Genomic DNA, 25,004 nt, shown 5'->3' with positions numbered 1-25,004 from the left:
TCGAATTTTCGCTTATTTGCGATTCGTATATAAGTGGTTCACGATTTGAAGAGTTTGAGCAATCTGTTGACTTTTCATATACATCAGTATGTTCGTTAATCATGCCAGGATCACAATTTCCAACAGTTCTAAAAAGAAAAAAATATATGATTGATAATCTAAATTAATCTATTTTCTATTATATACATCCCAGTCCCGATCACACTATATTACATATGAGTATCACTGTACCAAATATTGTGGTAATTCTAACGCATCTTTAGTCGTCTAAAAACTGCATTGCATTCATGTATTTCCAACTTTTTGTAGCACTTCCTGCGGTGCTCCCGGAAGGAGATAGCGCACAGCGCTTACGCCTTTTATAAGTGTCCCGCAGACTTTTCCACTTTTTACGACATGTTTCTCCTAAAAAGGATACTTAAACATATGAGAAGAACCCACATCCAAACATATAAATACTTACCATCCAAGTTCAATGCTATGCCAATATTTTCAAATATCGACTGCTTTTTATTTAAATTTTTATAATCTGAAGAACCAAGATTATATAAACAATCGTTTTCCTTAACTTGTTCTATGATATATTCACTTATATCCATTTTAATCGCGAATTTTTCTCAATTTTCAATTTGCATACAAAATTTTCACAAAATAATTTTACACAAACAGCTGATTTGACTATACTAAGGGTGACCATATGAAAGGCAAAGGAAGAGAGAAAAAGGAACTAATGACTTCACACAAAGAACTCACTGAAAAACTTTATTATAATCATGCAAATTAATTTATTCTAATCCAGAGTTTGGAAATGTATGTTTGTGCTTTTTAAAGAACGAGATAAATGTATTTTTAGTTTAAATTTAACGTGAGCGTTGAAGCAAAAAATTAATATGGTCACCTTTGGCATAAATTGTCGTCATCGCCCGGCGGCGACGATAGAATTAAATCTATCGTCGCAAAATGACGTCGCGTAAATTCCGCTCTTGGCGTTCATTGTGTTCACCTTCATGTAATTATGGGGATTCTATTTTTGACAAGGCGATGTTCGTCGCGTTTATTTCGCGGCGTCAGGGCATTGTGTTTCAAGCTTAACAAACTGTGCAACGAATAGCTTGCTTAATAACCACACTGATTGATAGCTCAATGAAACTCTACTATTCAAAATAACACTGCTATTGCTCGCTAGATATCGCCTTAATCAAACTGCTCGACAACTCAAATCAAACTGAATTCCTTCTTACTCGCTTGCCCCGCTTTTATAGTTTACGCTGCATACTTCTAGGCTCTTCGATTTCCAGAACTTACTAGTTGTTTCGGCTACAAAATCGCCAGCCACAACTACGTGCACAAATTATTGCTCTCTCTTGTGACAACTCAGATAAGATATATGCACGTGTTTGTGCATTGCCGCTCCGCTGCTCGTATACGTACATATGTGTAGACGCAATTATTTATTCGTTTATGTAGATACATAAAGATTGAATTATTGATGTGAATGTTTGTAGTTTGCGCACATAGGCATATAAGTAAATGCATCTGTGTGTGATATCTCTCTGGGCTGCCTTATATATGTGTATACTTGGTTTAATTATTAACGTCCCTACAAGAAACGCTGATAGGTTTACTAATACACTCAAACTTGTAATTGACAATCCCTACAAGAAACGCTAATAGTTTTACTAATACACTCAAACTTGTAATTGACAATGCTGATCCTGCGATGACGTAAACATTGATACTCAAATTTATGTCTGTTCCTTTGTTCGCTCACGCATGTCAGCATGTTCCCAACGACAGCCTATAATCATGAAAAAGGACTCAAACTGGGAAATCTTCGGACACCTGGTACAGAACAAAAGAACATACAGCAGATACCATTATGCATGTGAGACAGATACATAATTCTCAACGGAATTTTATGTATGCGAGAACAGTTTATCCGACTTAATCATGTTGTCACTAGTGACTGTCATATGACAATCAAATGATTATCACGGTTGTTTTGTTATTTTTTAAATTCCGCCATTTTCAACCGACGAAAACCATATAAAAAATAAGTTTAAAAAATAAAAAAGATAGCATTTCAAAGCTCCATGCTAAAAGAAAAAAAATCGAAAATAATATTAAAAAATACCAAAAGCTGTCGGAATGTATGGGGCGCACTCAAAAAATTGATACGCGAAAAATAATAGTGGTTAATGGTGATTCATTTTTAAATGTGTTTCCGCATGAGGAAAGCGCTCTTCTGATGTTTTGTTATTTTCTGAATTTAAATTGAACATTCTGAACTCGAATTCTTATAAAACTATTTATTTTAAACAAATAAGAAACACGTATGCTTTTATCACGTACAAAATTAAAAACGTAATGAAATAAAGTAAATAAAAAGCAAAAATCATTGTTTCATTTTTGGCGGAATATATCAATGGTCATTTATGATAGTATAACAGTCAAACCTGATATCTACAGTAAACTATCATTTATGACACTTTTTGATAGTTAGAGTGTCAGCACTGATCCAGGAAAATGAATGAGAGTGAGCAGTACGGCTATATACTTAATCAGTAGGCCATGTTGGTGTATAAGAAGGAGACACAAACTCACACGTACACAGTTGTTTACATCACATTTGCGCAAGTCCCCTTAAGTTTGTGATAGAAAGTTTGTATGAGACGCTGATCGTTAGGTTGACATTGCTGACAATCAGATGATAGTCATATGATAGTCAGTATTCTTGTAGGGGTAAATACTGCTTGGCATGGCCTTAGTATCGCCTTAGTGATGGGATAATTTAGTGATGCTAATATCCGTGACAATATTGTTAATCGATACATATTTGTATTCGCTGGTGTATACACATCTGTAGATAACGATTTTCGGTAATCAACACTTCGTACAAAAACCAAAAGAACTTTCGCTGGAAAGTAAATTTGCTACTCTTCCGCTTATACAACCATCTAAACTTTAAAAGCATGTAAGTTCAAAGATCATTGCGAGATAACACCTTTTTGTTTTAGAAAATTTTGTATAAATTGGATTGCAACTTTATTTCGAGTTAAATGGGCTGTATATAAAAAGCTTGCACCGCATCGGTGGTTTGACTTGTATGGGAATGTTTGGAAAATTTATCGACAATATGGCGTTTGTATAAACCTGCAGCATTATTTTTTTGAAAATTTGCGTAGACTGGCTTAAACTACTTTAAAATGCACATTTATGAAGTATAAGGAGTTACATATATAGGGGATAAACAGGCTTTTGTAAATGATAAAGGACTGCTGATGTTTAAGAGGTTATGTTCACTTCTACTGCTGCGCCACGTAATTTAGTATAACATTTTTGTGTCAAAGGTGATATCAAAAGACAATAACTCAAGAATACGCATCGTTTTGGTAAAAAAGCGATATGTTGCGTTCGCTTAAGGTTCTTTCCTTGATTACAACAACGGGTAAAGTCTTGAACACGGGTCGAGAGAGGTGTCAATAAACGCGTATTGACCTCGATAACAATAATCCGAAGGCAGAAAAGAAAAATTGTATCTCTGTCCGGAGATATTTGCAGTTGAATATGGCAATGGTAGTAGTGCAGTTTACGGTACCCACCGAAATTTGGACCAAGATTTTCGAGTGAGGTATCAAAAGACGCGTATTAATCTCGAGAACAATAATCCGAAGGCGGAAAAGAAAAATTTTTTCTCTGTCCGGAGATATTTGGAGTTGGGTAATAGTGCAGTTTAGGGTACCCACCCAAATTTGGGCCAAACTTTTCGAGTGGGGTATCAAAAGACGCGTATTCACGTCTAGATCAAGAATCCGAAAGCAGAAGTTAACTTTTGTTACCCGTTCAAAAGTTATTAACGAAAAACCGAAAAAAGACCCGCGGGTCCCTCCGAAACCGGGGGTGAGATCCATAGTATTTTTGCGCAGAACACCTTTCTGCGTCGGCGGCCATCGGCCGCGCTTATAAAAAATAACCCTGGGCTACGCCATGCCAAGACCGGGTGTGTGGTATAACCGTGGCTACCGCCACATTAAAATCGCCAACTTACCAATCACCAACGGTTAACTTCCGCTTTCGGATTCTTGATCTAGACGTGAATACGCGTCTTTTGATACCCCACTCGAAAATTTTGGCCCAAATTTGGGTGGGTACCGTAAACTGCACTATTACCTATGGCAATTTTCATGTGGTTGTTGTAATGTGCACTGAAACAAATTTTGTAATTCTTTACTTTAGCTCAAAACTGCTCAAACTCGTCCAAAAATATCGGGAGAGGTGTCAAAAGACGCGTTTTGATCCCAGGACCACGAATCCGAAAGCGGAAATTCCAAACTTTATTTCTGTCAAAAGATATTTCCAAAAAGCTGAAAAATGGGTACGGAGCGCTCCGATGCCGGGGGTGGGATCCATAGTTTTTTGCACAGAACACCTTTCTACATTGGCGGCCTTCGGCCGCGCTTATAAAAAACGCTGGGTGGGTCCAACACCGGTTTGGACACCAAATCTATATCCGCGCAAAACACTTAGCCCCAGTTTTTCTTGTGGGTACGGCAATATCATCAAAATTACAACAACCACATGAAAATTTTCAATTTTGATTGCAAATATCTCCGTAAAACCCAAAAAGGTGTTCTGTGCAAAAATACTATGGATCCCACCCCGGTTTCGGAGGCACCCGGGTTGATTTTTCGGTTTTTCGTACCGTAAAGCGGATACACACCTCTCTTGGCCATATTGAATCGGTTGCGGTGAATACTGGACGCACACCATTTGTAGATGTAAAACGTAGAGTTAGTATTGAGGTGAAACATGGACACATATTTCAGTTGCATAATGCGTATTGAAAATTAGGGAGTACTAATTTCTGTGCAGCAAATTTCAGAAGTGTAGATTAAGTTTAACGCAGTCCATATAAAGGTTAAGCGTATATGTAGATGTAAAAAAGCACAGCTATTATAGAAAACAGTGTGGATCACCTGCAGAGCTGTAAAAAGATTGAATCAATGGAGTGTAGACTTACTTTCCTAAATTTCTAAAATTACATCTATGAGATCTCTTTATGTTATTGCTAATTGATTTTTGTTTTTATATCATTAAATTATCTAAAAGGCATTGTTTTGCAATAGTTGAACAATAATTTCTTAAATTGATTGATATTGCGACATTGTTTTATATTTTGGTAGCTCGTTGTATTCTCTTATTCCATCGTAATATATCTTTTTTTGTCCAATTCCGATCTTACAGCTGGCAAATGAAAATTGTTTCTATTTCTCGTTTGATAATCATGGACATCATTTAATTTGTTGTGTCCCTCCCACAAATTGTCATCCTCCCAGCAGCTCCTCGCAGCGGGACTGCGCCATACTCCTGCTCCGGGAAGGTATCGAACCCAATCCTTACCCAATCTTACACCCAAAAATTCTTGGTGTGACGTTCGATCAGGATTTACATTTTGGCGAGCATGCAATCATAATTGCACCTAAAATGCAAGGCCGTAATAAAATTCTAAATTCTCTTGCAGGCAGCACTTTGGGTAAAGACAAAGAAACGCTTATTACCACTTACAACAACAACAACATGTCCCAAGAGCACCACCTACACAATGGGGCGAGAGTACTCCCCATTAGGGAGAGGAATACCCAGAGGCTTAAGAAGTCATCCCCCAAGAATTATGAGGAAATACGGAACCTGAGAACAGAGCCGTGTGAAGGAAAAAAACGAACACAAACAGGTTCTCAGTGATAAAAAGGTGTTGGACCTCTATGCCAGGAATTGCCCGGTTAACCCAGTCCTTAAAGAAAAATACCCAGAACTCGCAGAAGTGGAACTCATTCTCCCAAGGGAGACGCGCGTCACTCTAGCTCAATTGCGATCTGGATTCTGTAACGGGTCAAACTCTTACCTAACCAGAATCAACCTCGACATACATAATGTATGTCCTGCTTGCAGTGTGTCACCACATGACACAAACCATCTCTTTAATTGCCATGTGGAACCAACGCCTCTAACACCCCTCTCACTCTGGTCCACCCCTCTCACTCTGGTCCACCCCTCTCACTCTGGTCCACCCCTGCTGAAACTGAATGTTTCCTTGGTCTCCCGTCTAGGGATATTGATGAAAGTTTGTAATCGGTCTCGCCTGAAGCTAAAGACATTTGCGATGACCACGATTTGGTTCCCAAAAATTGGAAAAGATTTCAATTTTTGACAATTTTTTGACTTTCTTACCAAATTACTTATGTTTTTCCTACAGGAATCGATGAGTTACTCGCTGACAAAATTAGAAATCGTAAGGTGCTCGACGCTGCTCTCTTTGCTTCTCTGCCGTCTCAAAAGAAAATAGGGACACATATTCAAAATCCGTATCACATTAATCCATATGAGGTCCTTATTGACCGTCCAGTTCGACCTAACCGAAAGCGCTTCCCAAGGTCGTCGGTTCTATGTACCGAAGCGACTCGGGATTTTTCCCGACCAAGGACTGCCATTTCAGTGTAACCGCATTTAATATGTTGCGTCCCTCCCACAAATTGTCATCCTCCCAGCAGCTCCTTGCAGCGGGACTGCTCCATATTCTCTTGCTCCGGGAAGCTATCGAACCCAATCTGTCTCCTGACCCTGGTCCTGAGAAAGGGTTTTGCTGCATCTGCCGGAAAATAATCTTTTTAGGACGGTCATACTCTTGTCGGTGTGTCTCGTGTAAGGGATCGGACAGGTTGTTCTGGGCTAGATCCCAAAACCAGACGTCCACGTAACTTCTATAAATCTTTTGTGGCTGTTGTTGTTGTTGTTGTAGCGATAAGGTTGCTTCCCGAAAGCTTTGGGGAGTGTTACCGATATGATGGTCCTTTGCCGGATACAGATCCGGTACGCTCCGATATCAGCACCATTAAGGTGCTAGCCCTACCATCTCGGGAACGATTTATGTGGCCACATTAAACCTTCAGGCCATTCCCTCCCTCCCCACCCCCAGGTTCCATGAGGAGCTTGGGGTCGCCAGAGCCTCGTCTGTTAGTGAAACAGGATTCGCCGCGGATAGGTGAGGTTGACAATTGGGTTTGGAGAAGTTATATATTGCGCTGGCAACCTGAAGGGTCGCGTTACACAGCCCCTTCAATCTGGTATTTTAGTCGCCTCTTACGACAGGCATACCTACCGCGGGTACATTCTGATCCCCTAACCCGCTGGAATTTTGTGGCTCCTTGCTGTTCACGCCCTAGGACGTCCCGTAGTCTGCGCCTTAGCGCCATCGCTATGTTGCCAGGCCGCAAACGCAAACACACTGGGTAACCCAATGCTTACCCAAGGACGTCCAGTCTCAGGCGCCTTAGCGCCATCGCCATGTTGCCAGGCCGCAAACGCAAACACACTGGGTAACCCAATGCTTACCCAAGGACGTCCAGTCTCAGGGCCACAAGAGCAGTTGCGTCCTGGGGGCCTACTCTGTATTGCGATGCGAAAGAAAAAATACGCGGAATCGCAAAATCGGTACTCTGTATCTTGACATTCGCATGTATATTTTGACTTTCGCATTCACATTTTGCCCATTCGCAATTTTTCTCCCTTTTCGCATTGCCGGCACTCTGTAAAGCGAAAGCGAATGTCAAACAGCATTCATTTTCGCATTTTTCTTGCTGCAAGTAATAGGCATTCGCATTGTTCAAATATGTAAGTATTAATTGATGATTTTATAAATTCATATCTTTATATTCATTTAAAAATATATAGGACAACTCAAAAAACAAAACAAATACAAAAGCAACAATTTGTAATCCTAGTGGACTTAAAATACATAAATAAATAACAATTAAATCGAAACCACTTTTTTATAAAGCATTTCTATTTGAAATCATGTCATTTTTTATTTGTTCTCTGATACAGCTAGCAATATTTCCCATTCTATGATTTTCCACGTTTTCTCTATTTATCACGTTCACTTCTTCCAGTTCAATTTCTGAACTGTGAGGATTTCTTATTTTAAATCAATCCTTTCTTTATTTAAATCGTTCCATAATGCTACAGAATCCTTTTTTTAATTTGTTCAACAAAAATTAATCGTTTGCCGAAATTGTAATCGACTTGTTTCTTTTGTTCTCTTTCTTTGAGTTTGGTCAGTGATGCATACTCAAGCAAAAAATTAGCGAAAAATAAAAAAGCGACATTGTTAGCGATGCGATAGCGCTACAGAGTTCCAATTACCTTTCGCATCGCAATTTATTTTCGCATCGCACTGCCTTTCGCATCGCAATACAGAGTAGGCCCCCTGGCCTTTCACAATCCAGGCGTAGTCATCCGTCACTTACTCCGAGAGTGACGACGTCTCCCCCGTTGCACTTCGGAATTCTGCAGTTAAACTGTAATGGATTAACTGGGAAGATCACGGAGATAGTCGATTTCATGAAGCGGCACAACATCCGCATTGCGGCGATTCAAGAGACAAAACTCACAGCAAGATCTGCTCTGCAGACTTGTTCTAGGTATAATGTCCACAGAAAAGATTGCGAGAGCGGAAATGGAGTCGGAGCGTCTCGGGATTTTTTCCGACCAAGGACTGTCATTTCAGTGTGACCCCATTTAATTTGTTGCGTCCCTCCCACAAATTGTCATCCTCCCAGCAGCTCCTTGCAGAAGGAGTGCTCCATATTCTCTTACTCCGGGAAGGCATCGAATCCAATCCGGGTCCGTCTCCTGACCCCGGTCCTGAGAAATTGTTTTGCTGCATCTACCGGAAAATAATCTTTTTAGGACGGTCATACTCTGTTCAGTGTGTCTCGTGTAAGGGATGGTTGCATCGGACAGGTTGTTCTGGGCTTGACCCCAAAACCCGACGTCCACGTAACCTTTATAAATCTTTTGTGGCTCCTTGCTGTTCACGCTCAGCAAGCCACAACAAGTACCCGCTGCTGCTCGCGCCCTACGGCGCCAACAACTCAAACAGCTGCTACCACACTTAACTACTACCTTCGTAGTAGAGTCGGTAGCAATGCTGAGCATCAGCCCCTGCCCCCCCCCCCCCCCCCCCCCCCCTCTTTTCCGGCAGCAACCGTGTAGGTCAGGGAAACAACAGACTCTTAGTCCCTGCCTCCGTTTGCACCGTTTGCCAGCACAGAATATATATGTTTAGGACATCTGCAGCTCCTGCCTTGGGTGGTGCCACTTTCCTAGATGTTCTGGTCTCCGCGACGGCAACCCCCCGCCGGGTTTCATCGCGCCATGTTGCCAGGTCGCAAACCCAAATCATCCGGGTACCCCAATGCTTGCCCAAGGACGCCCAGTCCCAGGGCCACAACAGCAATTGCGTCCTGGCCTTCCACAACCCAGGCGTAGTCACCCGTCACTTACCCCCAGAGTGGCGGCGTCTCCCCTTATGCACTTCAGAATTCTGCAGTTAAACTGTAATGGACTAACTGGGAAGATTGCGGAGATAGTCGATTTCATGTAGCGGCACAACATCCGCATTGCTGCGATTCAAGAGACTAAACTCACAGCTAGATCTGCTCTGCAGACCTGTTCTGGGTATAATGTCCACAGAAAAGATCGCGAGTGCGGAAATCATACATCCGCGATTATCATACACCACTCTGTGCAATATCATATATTTGATCCCGACATCGGCCGCAGGGACAATGTCTTAGAACGTCAAGGCCTATCTGTCCAGTCAGGCGATGCAAACCTAGAAATCATCAACATCTACATCCCTCCTGCCACCTGTTGCCCCAGTGGATACCGCCCTAATATCAGAGCCATACTCACTGGCAACAATCGCATTATTTATTTATTTATTTATTTAGTCTAGTAACAAATGTTTATTACAGAAACTTATGACTAAATTACAGAGACCAGCTTATAATAAGCTATGGAGAACACTAGCAAAAATAATTTATATTATTACATATTAAGTAATTTTTTATTTTAAGTTGAAAAGCGTATTTTGAGTCGGAGAAATCAATATCCAAAACACTTGAGAAGCAATTAATTTCTGATAGGGCTCTGTTAATAGGCGCTTTTGAGTTATAAACAGTTCTACTCAGCCCTATGAAAAAGATTTCAAAGTGGCGGAGGTTTCTACAGGGAGTATTTAAGCATAGTCTTTCAAGAAGCAGCGCGCAGTCAATTTTGCCCGTGAAAAGATCGAAAATGAACAACGATGCCAAAAGAATTCTACGACTGTTTAGGGATAGTAAGGATATTAGTTGGCATCGAGATTCATAAGACGGGATCGGTTCAGAGAAATGTAATGAAATAAGCGCGAAGCGCATAAAGGTTTTTTGAACCCGCTCCAGGCGGTTGATGTGAACTGCGTGGTAGGGCCGCCAAATGAAAGCCGCAAACTCAAGTTTGGACCGCACAAAGGACGTATATAAAACTTTGAGTGTGTAGGGGTCAGAGAAGTTTGCGGAATGGCGTCTGACAAAAGCAAGCATTCAAAGCGCCTTAGAAATTGTGAAGCTGACGTGAGTGTTAAAATTAAACTTTGAGTCGAAGTATAACCCCAAGTCTTTAACTTCAAGAGTCGTACGAAGAAAGGTTTCTGCAATATGATAGGAGGTATGAAGTGGTCTCAGCAGTTTACCGTACGTCACAGTGTGGCACTTACTTATATTAAGGAAAAGACGGTTCTTAACACACCAGATATAAAGCTTATTAATCTCAGATTGAAAAACAACAACATCATTATAACAACTGATCTCAGAATAGATCTTGAGATCATCAGCATAAAGCAGAAATTTGGTAGATGAGAAGCAAGAGCTAATGTCATTAATGAACAAGATAAATAGTAAAGGGCCCAGAATACTGCCCTGGAGCACTCCAGAGGTGGCCCAAAATGGTTTCGAATAAACGCCGTCAATATTTACAACATTACTTCTGTTGTGCAGGTAAGATTTAATCCACTGTAGGAACGTAGAGTGGAACCCATAACAAGCTAATTTCGCAATTAAAATTTTATGAGAAATTTTATCGAATGCCTTGGAGAAGTCTAGGTATATTGTATCAACCTGAAAACCCCGCCTAAATGCCGCGTAGCAATCAGAAAACAGCGAGGTTCGTTAATGTGGATCTGGCCGGGACAAAACCATGTTGATTGGCGCAAATCAGGTGTTTAATACTAAAGTAAAGCTTGTCATTGACAACACATTCGAAAAGCTTCGAAGTTGTAGACAATTTGGAAATAGGCCTGTAATTAGAACAGTTACTTTTGTTGCCAGACTTAAAAATGGGAGTGACGGATGCTTGTTTCCAGTCATCAATAAAAATACCAGATGCCAATGATTTATTGAATATAATCATTAACGGTCGTACCAGCGAAGGACAATTTTTCAATAGAATAACTGAAAGATTGTCAACATCAGTTCTGGAGGAATTTTTAAGTTTTTTAATCCCCTCAACTAAGTCTGTCTCAGTGAGAGTAAGTGACCCAAAAATAATTAACTTGTATATGTTATCTGTATCTTCCACAGTTAAATCATTATCTGTGATAAAGTTCGCCGAGAAGAAGTCAGCAAAGAGATTAGCAGCCTCAATAACAGAGTTGGCAGTAATATTATTGTAGCTTACTGATTTCGGTATGCTAGATACGCTCTTCATGGAGTTAATGTAATTCCAAAAGTTCTTCGGATTGCTCTAGATGTTTACCTCAAAATTTCTGACGTACTTAGCATATAAAGACTTATTAAGATTGTTAAATTTTTTCTTATAAACAATAAACAAATCATAAAATCGACGCTGATTAGTAAACTTATATTTTTTAAAGAACTTGTTTCTCAAATTTTTTAGATGTTTGAGCTCACTATTGTGCCAGGGAGATTTATAAATTTTATTTTTATATACCGGCACGATTTTTTTTCGCAAATCTTATTAATTTCATTTTTAAATACATTGAAAGACTTTCCAACTTCACTTTCGCCGAGCATAGCATCCCAATCAACTCCACGTAAAGCAGAATTTAAACGATTAAAATCACATCTTCGAAAATTGAACGACGTTTTCATATTTGATGTAGGGATACAGAAATACTCAAATAACTGAATTTCAAGCTTTAAGGGCAGGTGATGGAAGTTTGGTGGCGAAATTGAAGACGCAGGTTCCGAGATAACGAAACTAATATTATTAGTTACAAAAATTAAATCAATGCCCCTATTACGGTATACAACTCAACTTAGTTGGGTTGTAATTAAAACAACTCAACTTTCAGACAACTCAACTCCTGTTTGGTATTACGAATTACAACTTATTTAAGTTGAAGTTGAATTGGTGCTGCCATCCTAAGAAAGTGATGATTTGACAGATAAATGAACAGTTGATCAATTTGTGGCGAAAATTTAAGCATTTGCAAAAGTGATTTTCTTATTACAGATATTATATGATATGAAATATATTTTATAATGGCAAAAATGTTGGTGATTAACATGTCGCGAATACGGAAAACATTCGCGTGATCATTCCAATCCCTTGGAACTACCAAGCACCAAGTAAGAAAATGTTTAAGTGACAAATGATGAGCTTCAAATGAAGTTATTTTGCAGATTTGAAAGGAAGTATTTTACTCATTACTACACAAAATTAAGGACTATTTCCAGAAACGCTTTCAAGGGAAGGATTTACCCCTATTTTCAAATTATGCGCCACATTCAGATTCCTTGCTGATGGCAGCTATCAAATATGCTGTGGAAATGATTTTGGTGTTGGACTGGTTATTATTGATGAGCATATTTGTGCGAAGTGGATTAAACCCCAAACAGCAAAAATTGTATTTTACTCGAAAACAGGATGCCCAGGAGTAGTGATTAGTATCAATGGGACTCACGTTCGCGTAATTTAACCTATTTTGGCTGCATCCGAACTGCGGCCAGCCTCGTCCAACTTCGGAATGTCGCACCAAAAATTCAAAAAGTTATTCAATGTAATCCTTCGTTTAAACGTTGTTTTTTCTATAAATGTGAACAAAATTGTTGATTATTGCTTGGTTAAAAAATATTTAACTACCGGATTTAAATTTTTTCTTTTTTTTGGTAACGTTTTATGAGCCCGTGCACCATCTAACTCTTATCAATGGTGGTATCAAAAGACTCGTTCGGATCTCCGTTTTTAGGATTCGAAAGCGGAAATTAAAAATTTTATTTCTGTCGCAAAATATTTACAAAAACCCACAAAATGGCCCAGAGAGGGTCCGAAATATGAGGCCCGATCTACAGTTTTTTTGCACAGAATATCTTTCTACGTTGGCGGCCTTTGGCCGCGATTTGTAAAAATAACCCTGGGTGGGTCCAATGCCTTTCTGCATTAGTGTGTACAAAAAATTTGGCAAAATACAACAACCACATGCAAAATTGAACCGAAATGATATGACAGAAATTAAATTTTTAATTTTTGTTTTCGGATTTTTAAAACGGAGGTCGAAACGTGTCTTTTGATACCAACTTTGAAAATTTTTGTTAAAAATTAGGTGGTAAACCGTCTTGTAAAACGTTACCTTTTTTCAAAACAAATGCAAAATTGTATGAGACAACTGCTAGTAATCAGTTGTTAAAATTTGACGTCTTTGACAACTACACTAACACAAGGTTGTAAACGGTAATGCCACAAAAAGTTGTTAGACTAGACAACTCAACCGACATTTTTTTTGACAGGTTGAGTTGTAATCTGTAATACTAAATTGCGAAATTTCAACTCAACCAGAGTTGAGTTGTAAACGGTAATAGGGGCACAAGAGTGCGATGTAAAGAATTATGAAAACTATTAATTTGAGATAAACCAACCCCTCCAAAATTATCAATAAGATACGATTCATAAGAGCTGTTAATATTAGTAGGAGTTAAATAGAGATTGTTTTCAAGAGAGATCCAGCTAACATTACTTAAATTAAAATCCCCCAGTACACATAGCTGCGTTTCTCCTAAACTTCGCTTAATATTTAAGATATTATTTACATGAGCCTTATAAATACTTTCTGGGCTGGACGGCGGAATATATGAAGCACAAATGAGCAGTTGACCCAGAGAGCCATGAATCCGCACACAAAGTTGATCAAGAAGCGTGTCACTAACAGTTAAAAAAATAAGCGAGGCCTGGAGACCGACCCGGGCGGCAATCAGCACGCCACCTCCTCTATTTAGGCCAGTCTTTGTTGCATCTCTATGCTTACGGAAAACATGATAAAGCTTAGGATCAAAAAATTCAGCATCTAAGAAATTACTATTCAGCCAAGTCTCAATGATGACAAATACATCATACTCCAATAAAGAACTAAATAGGCGCACATTTTCGGTCTTGCTTCTAAGGCCAGAAACATTTTGAAAAAAGATATTGATATATTTGCATGGCATGTGATTGACACTATGAACTAAGTCCGCTGTTGTAGTTTTGCGACCTTTTGAAAAAAACGGAAGTGGCTGATCGTCACATTGACTGGCCACAACTCAGGCTTCATAACTTTATCAAAGTGCAATTCATCTACACCAAGTTTAAAATTTACATATTTACGGCTAATCGACTCCGACTCCTTAGCAAGCTTGAAACACTGCAGTTGATGCTTATTTAGATTAGTATGTTTAATCACATACTCAATAATATTCTCAGGTTTGACCGAGAGTAAAAAAGAAGAAAGATGAAACCATCTGAAACGAGCAGCTACCCCAAGTTCAGTAGACACACAAGAGCCAATCACGCGCCTCCGTGAACGCCTATGATTGTTATTAACATTATTGTTGTTGTTACCGACATTGTTGTTGTTGTTGGCATTCTTGTTATTGTTATTATTATTATTGTCATTAGGTGAGCTAGGTTGGATGTCCAATCCCGACGATGTACTTGATTGCAGCAAATTAGGATTCTCACGACTAGCAGTAATATTTAACTCATCAGGGTTAACAGCAATTGCAGCAGGTTTTTCCTTAAGTGTGCGCTTCTTTGTAGATTTTGACGCTTTAGCATTAGTAGTATCAGCAGCATCTGATTTAACAGGATTCGTAGAAGTATAAGTAGCATTGTTACGATTATAAACATCGTCAGCTGAAGAAGCCAATGTATTCACACTGTTAGCAACAACAGAGGCAAACGTTTGAGCACCAGTCGAAGCAATAACAGTCCCATCGGCAGTAGGTACGTTGCTCACGATAGCATTATTAACAGACATTGCATGACCCTTAGTAACATCTGTTAAAGAACATGTATTTTGCCCACTCACAACATTTGACTGTACAAATGGCGAAGTGCCCTTGACATTGCAAAAAACAGGTGATAACATCGTAGGTATAGGGTAAACAGAAGATGTAAAAGACAACGGCAAAGACGAAAGCACAGCTGCAGCAGACCCATGGTTATTGTTGTTTGTATCCTCCCGCACACTAACACAAGATGGACTGACGGCACTATGTAAGAATTGTAGGCCATTGGCATTGTTAATGTTATCACTGTTAAAGTTTTGAGGTTGCTTATCTGATTTGATGAGCGATTTCAACCCCTCAACTTCCTTCATCAAATCCTCGAATTTAGAGCTGAACAGATCTTTTAAAAAATCTATGCCAAGCCTCTGCCAAGCAACAATAGAGTCCAAAGAAGATATAAAGCGCTCAGGCAAGTTAACACACCCTTGACATAAGTATACGATGTTAAGATTAAGCTTAAATAATTTCACATCATATTCTGAAATCTGGCCATCACAACAGTTTCTATGAAATCTTTTTTGGCAAAAACCCGAACATGGCACAACAAGTGAGTAATTTCTCGCAAAGGCTTTATTGCACTTAGCACAAAAGTCATCCATTTAAGAAAACATTTTAAAGAAAATCACGGAGCAAACGAAACACGTCTATACGCGACGAAAGCCGAAGTACAATTATCTTGGGCGATTTCAATGCCCATCACGATCTATGGCACTCAAACTTTCGGGCGGACAGTAGGGGTGAGATGTTGGCAGATCAAATAGAAGAAACGACGTTCTGCACCATAAACGGAGACGCCCCCATACGTATGGTAGGAAGGTGTCACAGTTCGCCAGATATCTCAATCGTGAGCGCAGAACTCGTAAACTGCGTCAACTGGCAGCCGATGGTAACATTGGCATCCGACCACCTGCATATACTTATTTCGCTCGAGCGTACCGCCGACTTCATCGTCACCGAAAAACGCACTTTCATAAACTTCAAAAAAGGAAAGTGGGAAGAATATAAATCTTTTACAGACAACCTCTTTGCTGCCCTCCCTATCACGACTGATGCCCGCCAAGGGGGGCGTGCCTTCCGTAAGGTCATTGAATCCGCCTCGGCACGTTTCATTCCCGCCGGGAGAATTCCCGAAATCCGGCCCCACTTCCCGGCAGAGGCCGCAAACTTAGCGAGAGAACGTGACCTTATAAGACAGCTTGATCCAGGCGACCCGCAAATAAGGGATATAAACCAACGCATCAGATTGCTTGTGGACGAACACAAGCGGGCGAAATGGGAGGAGCACCTAAGAGGTTGTAACCTCTCTACCGGTGTGGGTAAACTTTGGTCCACCGTAAAGTCCCTATCGAATCCGACTGAGCACAAAGACAAAGTTTCCATCGCCTTTGGCGACAAAGTGCTGTCGGATGCGCAAAAATGCGCGAGCGCTTTCTGCCGACAATATATAATGCATCCTACGATCGACAAAGATAGACGGAGAGCCAATAGACACGCACATAAACACAAATTCAGCGCGTCACCAATCACCATCACCGCTAAAGAGGTTGAGGACGCCATTGGTCGCGCTAAACCATCCAAAGCAGTGGGCCAGACGGCATAGCCATGCCGATGCTTAAAAGCCTAGGGAAAGAGGGTTTCAAATATTTAGCGCATGTCTTCAACCTGTCTCTTTCCACCTTTGTCATACCCGAGAAATGGAAAATGGCCAAGGCAGTCCCGCTACTAAAACCTGGGAAACCAGCTAACATAGGAGAGTCGTATCGTCCGATATCTCTCCTATCGCCAATAGCAAAGATGGTTGAAGCCATTTTGCTCCCTTATTTCCAATCAAATTTGCAGCTAGCCTCTCATCAGAATGGCTTCAGAAAACTCCATAGCACTACCACTACCACTTTTTTCTATTTTTTTTTTTTACTACCACCGCGCTAAATGCCATTAGAACCCAGATAAATTGCGGTTTAAATCAATACCCCCACCATAGAACAGTACTCGTAGCGCTGGACCTATCAGGGTCTACCCTTCCCCCATGTCTTAAAAAGTGGACCGCAAATTATCTGGGTGGTCGGCAGGCATCGGTGCAATTTAGAAACGAAACATCAAAACCAAGGAGAATTAAACAAGGGGTGCCACAGGGTGGTGTCCTATACCCACTTTTGTTTAATTTCTACATATCTAAGCTACCTTCACCACCGGAAGGAGTCACAATCGTTTCCTACGCCGATGACTGCAAAATAATGGCCACAGGCCCAGGCCCAAAGATCGATGAGCTATGCAATAAAATAAACGGCTACCTCCCTGATCTCTCCAGTTTTTTCGCCTCGCGAAACCTGGCATTATCACCGACTAAATCTTCCGCGACCTTATTTACAACATGGACGTCCCAAATGTCGATCATTTTGAACATCCACGTCGATGGCACTACGCTACCGACTGTCCTACACCCCAAAATCTTGGGTGTGACGTTTGATCAGGATCTACATTTTGGTGAGCACGCAGCCGCAATTGTTCCGAGAATTCAGAGCCGTAACAAAATCCTCAAATCCCTCGCTGGCAGTACCTGGGGAAAAGATAAAGAAACGCTCATGACTACATACAAAGCAATTAGCCAGCCGATTACGTGCTACGCGTCACCCATATGGTTGCCAAGCCTAAAAATTACCCACTGGAAGAAGCTACAGGCCTGCCAAAATACTGCTCTCAGAATTGCCGCGGGCTGTCTTCTTATGTCCCCAGAACACCATCTGCATAATGAGCCGAGAATACTCCCTATCAGGGAGAGAAATGAGATGCTTACCAAACAGTTCCTGTTGAATACCCAGAAACCTGAGCATCCCAACAGACATCTGATTGATGAACCAGCACCGCCTTGGGGCGTAAGGAGTCATCTCCGTAAGCATTTTGAGGAAATACGGCACCTGACAACCCAGCCGTATGAAGCGAAAAAACACAAGCAGGTCCTTGGTGAACTTCATAAACAGGCGTCGGACCTTTATGAAAAAAGTATCCAAAACTCGCGGAAGAGGAACGCATACTCCCCTGGGAAACGCGTGTCACTCTTGCTCAACTTCGTTCTGGATACTGTAACAGGTTAAACTCTTACCTATCCAGAATCAACCCCGATATACAAAATATATGCCCGCTTGCAATGTGTCCCCACATGAAACCAACCATCTCTTTAATTGTAATGTGGAACCAACGCCTCTAACACCCCTTTCCTTATGGTCCACCCCTGTTGAAACGGCAAGTTTCCTTGGACTCTCGTTAGAGGATATTGATGACAATTTGTGATCGGTCGCGGCTGTTAGGTGGGGCGAAGCATTGCTACAACAACAACAACAGCGGAAATGGAGGTGGCCTCGCGTTTATCATACACCACTCTGTGCAATATCATTTATTTGATCCCGACATCGGCCACAGGGACAGTGTCTTAGAACATCAAGGCTTATCTGTCCGGTCAGGAGATGCAAACCTAGAAATCATCAACATCTACATCCCTCCTGCCACCTGCTGCCCCAGTGGATACCGCCCTAAAATCAGCGCCTTACTCACTAGCAATCATCGCATTATCTTGGGCGATTTCAATGCCCATCATGATCTACGGCATTCAAACCTGCAGGCGGACAGCAGGGGTGAGATGTTGGCGGATTAAATAGAAGAAACGAGGTTCTGCACAATAAACGGAGACTACCCCACTCGTATGGTAGGAAACTGTCACAGTTCGCCAGATCTGTCCATCGTGAGCGCAGGTCTGGTAAACTGCCTCAACTGGCAGCCGTGGGTAACATTGGCATCTGACCACCTGCCTACACTTATTTCGCTCGAGCGAACAGTCGACTTCATCGTCATCGAAAACCGCGCTTTCATAAACTTGAAAAAATTTAAGTGGGATGAGTACAAATCCTTTACAGACAATCGCTTTGCTGCCCTCCCTATCTCGACTGATACTCGCCAAGGGGAGCGTGCTTTCCGCAAGGTCATTGAATCCGCTTCGGCTCGTTTCATTCCCGCCGGAAGAATCCCAGAAATCCGGCCACATTTTCCAGCGGAAACCGCAACTCTAGCGAGAGAACGTGACCTTGTAAGACAGCACGACCCCGACGACCCCCAAATAAGGGATATAAACCAACGCATTAGATTGCTAGTGGATGAACACAAGCGGGCGAAATGGGAGGAGCACTTAACCTCTCTGCCGGTGTAGGTAAGTTATGGTCCACCGTAAAACCCCTATCGAAACCGACTAAGCACAATGACAAAATCTTCATCGCCTTTGGCGATAAAGTGCTGTCGCTTTTTGCCGACAATATGTAATGCATTCTACTTGAAGCCGTGGTGCTTTCCTATTTCACTGCAAATTTGCGTCTTGCCAATCATCAGTAAGGCAAGACTTGGAAGGTTCCCCTCTTACTCAAAGTCTCAAAAAGTAGACCGCAAATTATCTGTCTGGTCTGCGAGCATCGGTGCAATTCATGAACATAACATCTGAAACCAGAAGAATTAAACAAGGGGTACAGAAGGGTGGTGTCCTATCCCCGCTTTTGTTTAACTTCTACATATCGCAGCTACCTTCACCACCAGAAGGAGTCACTATTGCATCCCACGCCAATGACTGCACAATAATGGATACAGCCCCAGGCCCACACATCGATGAGCTTTATAATAAAATAAACAGCTATCTCCCTGATCTCTCCAGTTTTTTCACCTCGCGAAACCTAACATTGTCACCAACCAAATCATCGGCGACCTTATTTACAACATGAACGCGGCAAATGTCGAACATATTGGACAACCACGTCGAAGACATTACGCTACATACTGTCTTACACCCACACATTTTGGGTGTGATGATCGATCAGGATCTACATTTTAGAGAGCATGCAACCGCAATTGTCCGTAATAAAATCCGTAAATCTCTTGACGGCAGCACTTGGGGTAAAGACAAAGAAACGCTCATTACCACTTACAAAGCAAGTGGCCGACCGATTGCATGTTATGCCTCCCCGATATGGTCGCCAAGACTAAAGGTTACTAACTGGAAGAAAATACAGGCCTGCCAAAACACTGCCCTCAGAACCGTCTTCTTATGTCCCCAGAAGACCACCTACACAATGAGGCGAGAGTACTCCCCATTAGGGAGAGAAATGAAATGCTGAAAAAGTAGAGTCTGCTGAATACCCAGAAACCTGGGTATCCAAACAGACATCTGATTGATGAGGCTACACCTCCCACGGGCTTAAGGGGTCATCTTCGTAAGCATTATTAGGAAATACGCCACCTGAGAACACAGCCGTATGAAGCAAAAGAGCACAAGCAGGTCCTCAGTGGTATCCACAAACAGACGTCGGACATCTATGTCAGGAATTGCCCTGTGAATCCAGTTCTTAAAGAAAAATACTCAAAACTCGCAGAAAAGGAACGCACTCTCCCTAGGGAAACGCGCGCCACTCTAGCTCAACTTCGATCTGGATGTTGTAACAGGTTAAACTCTTACCTATAAAGAAGAATCAACCCCGAAATACAAAATGTATGTATGTCCTGCTTGCAATGTGTCCCCACATGACACCAACCATGTCTTCAATTGTAATGAGGAACCAACGCCTCTAACACTCTTCTCACTATGGTCCAGCCCTGTTGAAACTGCAAGTTTCCTTAGTTTCCTTGGACTTCCGTTAGAGGACATTGATGACAATTTGTGATCGGTCGCACCTATTGGATGGGGTGAGGCACTGCTACAACAACAGCATACAACTCGAAAACAACGTTCTTTATTTTTGATGACTGTTTTTAATAATTATAACTATGGAATGGATTTTCAAAAAAGAAACAAAAAGCGGCAATCAATTCACTGAAATGGTAAACACCTTAGCTGGGTCGCACGCGGTGAACCCCGTTATCAATATACACTGCCCAATCCTTTAAATTGTTCGAAATTGTCGGGCTAGAACCTTAATAGTGCTTGTTACGGGAAGGTGCTGGATCTTTATATTTTATGTAGCCATCATCATAGATAACACTCCCAAAATATTCGGAGAGTCTGAGAGTCTGGTGATCGGTACAACAACAAAAACATAAAAATCAGTAGCCGTATTCTCTTCGGACTCGTTAATTTGTTTAAACATTAAATATTTAGTTCCTTGCGAATTGCTCACTAATATTTTAGTTATCTCTACTGTCACTGTAAAATAACGGTTATATTCCTTTTCTTTATTTTGCAGGTTCGACAGACGTAACAGTGACCGCTCTGGAGGTGGAAGAGGTGGTATGGGAAGCAGTGGTGGCGGCGGCTATCGCGATCACCAGCGTGGTGGTCCCATGCGCAGTAATTCCTTTGCACGTCCTCGTCCTGCACCTTATGCTCGCGGTGGGATGGGTGGCGGAGGTGCTCCGTATCGCGGAGGACCACCTCGTGGAGGAAATAATGACCGACGAATGGATGGTGGCAACAATAATGAGCAACTAGGAGAGAATCTGCCTAACATAGTTTGGTCAGAAGTAAAATTGACTCCATTCCAGAAGAATTTTTATCGGCCGAGCTCAACTGTATCTGCACGATCGAAAACCGATGTGGATGGCTATTTGACATCGAACGAGGTTACATTAAAAGGTGATAGTATTCCATCGCCAAGCATAGAATTTAGCGAGCCTGGTTTCCCAGATCATGTTTTAGCAGAGATTAAGAAAATGGGATTTTCTAAGCCAACAGCAATACAAGCACTAGGTTGGCCGATTGCCCTTAGTGGACGTGATATGGTTGGTGTAGCTCAAACTGGTTCGGGTAAAACGCTCGCTTATGTGCTACCCGCTGTGGTACATATAAGTCATCAAGCTCCTTTGGAACGTGGAGATGGGCCAATTGTACTCATGTTGGCACCAACGCGTGAATTAGCACAACAAATACAACAAGTTGCTAACGATTTCGGTTTAAAGACCAATGTCCGAAATACATGCTTATTTGGAGGAGCGCCTAAGCAGCCTCAAGCTCGCGATTTGGAACGTGGTGTTGAAATTGTGATTGCCACACCTGGACGTTTACTCGATTTTCTAGAGCGTGGTGTGACTAATTTACGTCGTTGCACTTATTTAGTATTAGATGAAGCTGATCGTATGCTTGATATGGGTTTTGAACCACAAATACGTCGCATAATAAAACAAATCCGACCAGATCGTCAAGTTTTGATGTGGTCAGCTACATGGCCAAAAGAAGTCCTTAATCTTGCTGAGGAATTTCTTCATAACTATATACAGATTAATATAGGTTCATTAACTTTATCAGCCAATCATAATATATTGCAAATAGTAGATGTGTGCGAAGAGAATGAAAAAGATAACAAGTTAATGAAACTTTTGTCTGAAATTTCTGCTGAATCGGAAACTAAGACTATCATATTCGTAGAGACGAAAAAACGCGTTGACGAGATAACTCGTGCAATTGGGCGTAATGGCTGGCGCGTATGTGCCATTCATGGCGATAAATCACAACAAGAGCGAGATTTTGTATTATCGTCATTCCGTAATGGACGCCACTCAATTTTAGTGGCTACAGATGTGGCTGCACGCGGTCTAGGTAAGACTAATTTTCTATGCAACTTTTTCGCCATGTAATTGCGGTTACGGCGATAACTTGACCTATTTTTGATCGTAGCTGCGAGTGATGCTGTGGACGTAATGCTGAATATTCTATCATTATTATTTTTGTTGGTTCGTTGGCGAATATTAAGTTTTGTCGCGATGCGAATCAGCGAAACCCAACGCCTTGGTAATTGTTTTGAATCCGTCCACTAATAGATAAGAGGGGTGTACAATTAAAACAAACGGACAACCTTTTGAGTTGAAACTGAATGAAAAAAATATAATATTTTTACGCGATATACCTCCGAGGAGATTTAGGCCCAACTTTCCTTCAATGTGTGGCATGCTACTTATTTTTCTTACAAATTGGTGTGACCTACATTTTTTTTTGCCGACACTGAACGCCAACTGCTGCAGCAGATATATTTTTTGTTAAAGAGCTTTTCAAGGCAGGAATACACTCGGAGGGTTTCTCGAACGCTGCCGACAGGCTTTTGTGGTGTATTGTGTTGTTACCTGTCCCTTGACTTTAACTTAGGACCTACAGTATGGTAGGCAAGCGCACCTCTATGCTATATATTTATTTCGTTTAATCTATATTTAACACGATTACGGACGATTCACTTTAAGGTGTGGGTAAATAATGAGGAATGTGTATCCATACATTACCGCCAGGTTACTGGTCACATAAAAAGTATGATCATACTTTTGTATACTTATGTACATATGTAAAAAGGATTGTGTCAGTCAATGAAACTGTGGCCGCAAAATCTGAATCGAAGAATAATTTTAGCTAAACTCTTAACTTGCTTGTAATATATGTAATAAGCTGTAGGGACGAAGATTAAATGCCAACAAATTTAACTTTTTAAAGAGGAATCCAAAAACATTTTATTTTAACATTCACTGTATGCAGGCTTGGCTTTTTAAAACTGGTAAAACTCCGTTGTTTTTAGTTATAACACTTTCAACTTTTTAGTGAAGGTGTATTTTAATATATAACACAAAAATCTGTGAACAACGCAGTTTAGAAAATTTTTTGGTTAGGGCATTTGTGCATTAAACTAACGATATGTAATTTGTCAATATTTCCATTTCAATTCAATCAAATGAAACCATCTTTAATAAAAACTCAATCGAGACTTGTCGATCTGGGCCCATATTACGTGTTACGATCCGGGGTAGAAACTAATTTTTTAACTCACATTAGCTCTTGAAAGGTGGATCGGATTAATGGCATATTTAAACTAGCGACAAATAGTACTCGTTAGATGCATTCTTTGTTATAATTTTTAAAAAAAGTTTGACAGTTGCATGCTTATTGCTTGAGGGAAAATGGTTTTCAGTCACTGATCGTAACACGTAATACGGGCCCTGATTACATGGCCACGGCGGCTACAAAGTGCTGACAAATTTTTTTTAGTTGAGGAAAGCAACCAACCCAAAGAGATGCTTATCTGGATACTGTTATAGGGTAAACTTACTTCTCTAGAATCAACCCCGACATGCCCAATTTATGCTCCGCTGGTAACGTGTCCCACATGACACCACTCATCTTTTCAATTGCAATGTGGAACCAACGCCTCTCACATCCTATCTCTGTGGTCCAACGCTGTTGACACTGCAATTTTCTTCGGACTACCGTTAAAGGATATTGATTACAATTTATGAGTGATCGCATCTATTAGATGGGACGAAGCACAGCTACAAAAAAAAACATAACTTTTTACAATTTTGTTACAGTATTATTAAGCTGATTGTTGAGTATTATTCTGTTTACGATATGTGCGCTAAATATGTTTGGCTGCGTTTTCAGCCCAAATCGCTGCAATGATTTGAACGATAAATATTCAGGTACATCATTTTGTGCCAGGCTACAGGTCAATTTACAAACAACATTTAAATTATCATATTTTGTACAGTCGGACTGATTGGCTAAGGTATGGGCGTTTTGCAGTATGTCGTCAATTAAAATTTCAAATAGTTTTCTGCCTGATGCCGTGATTTGCCCTATTTTTGGGTTTTAGTTTTATTTAGTTTTTATACCAATTTCACACAGAAACTAAAACGAATTACAGTTTCGCTCAATGAAATAATTAAGTTCACATATGGCCAACAAATATTACGCCTTTACAAAAAATAGTGAACATGGATAGCGGCCGTTTCCTCCTTAAATATTTGGCAATAAAATAAAATGCATTCGTAACTATTCATAGATGTTGCGACTGACCGAATGTGTGTTTGAAGACGCCATATTGTCTTGTGCTGTAAATG

The 25,004-nt window shown here is 40.8% G+C and overlaps 1 protein-coding gene across 2 annotated transcripts in view; it reads left to right on the top strand.

Moving 5' to 3' along the window:
- Positions 1-2,829: 2,829 nt before the first annotated feature.
- LOC137254634 (uncharacterized) overlaps positions 2,830-25,004 on the top strand; it is a 68,856-nt gene continuing 46,681 nt past the window's right edge. The window contains exons 1-3 of one of the 2 annotated variants that reach the window (XM_067792456.1): positions 2,830-2,974; positions 21,377-22,725; positions 22,804-22,917. In XM_067792456.1, the coding sequence (XP_067648557.1) occupies positions 2,973-2,974; positions 21,377-22,725; positions 22,804-22,917 (1,465 nt within the window). In that variant the 5' untranslated portion in view covers positions 2,830-2,972. The remainder of the gene's footprint in view (positions 2,975-21,376; positions 22,726-22,803; positions 22,918-25,004) is intronic. The other variant, XM_067792457.1, reaches the window with a different exon arrangement.

The sequence above is a fragment of the Eurosta solidaginis genome, chromosome 5 (genome assembly GCF_040869045.1).
Source record: "Eurosta solidaginis isolate ZX-2024a chromosome 5, ASM4086904v1, whole genome shotgun sequence".
Lineage (NCBI taxonomy): Eukaryota > Metazoa > Arthropoda > Insecta > Diptera > Tephritidae > Eurosta > Eurosta solidaginis.
The sequence above is the reverse complement of the archived record's forward strand: the minus strand, read 5'-3'. Positions and strand labels throughout refer to the sequence as shown.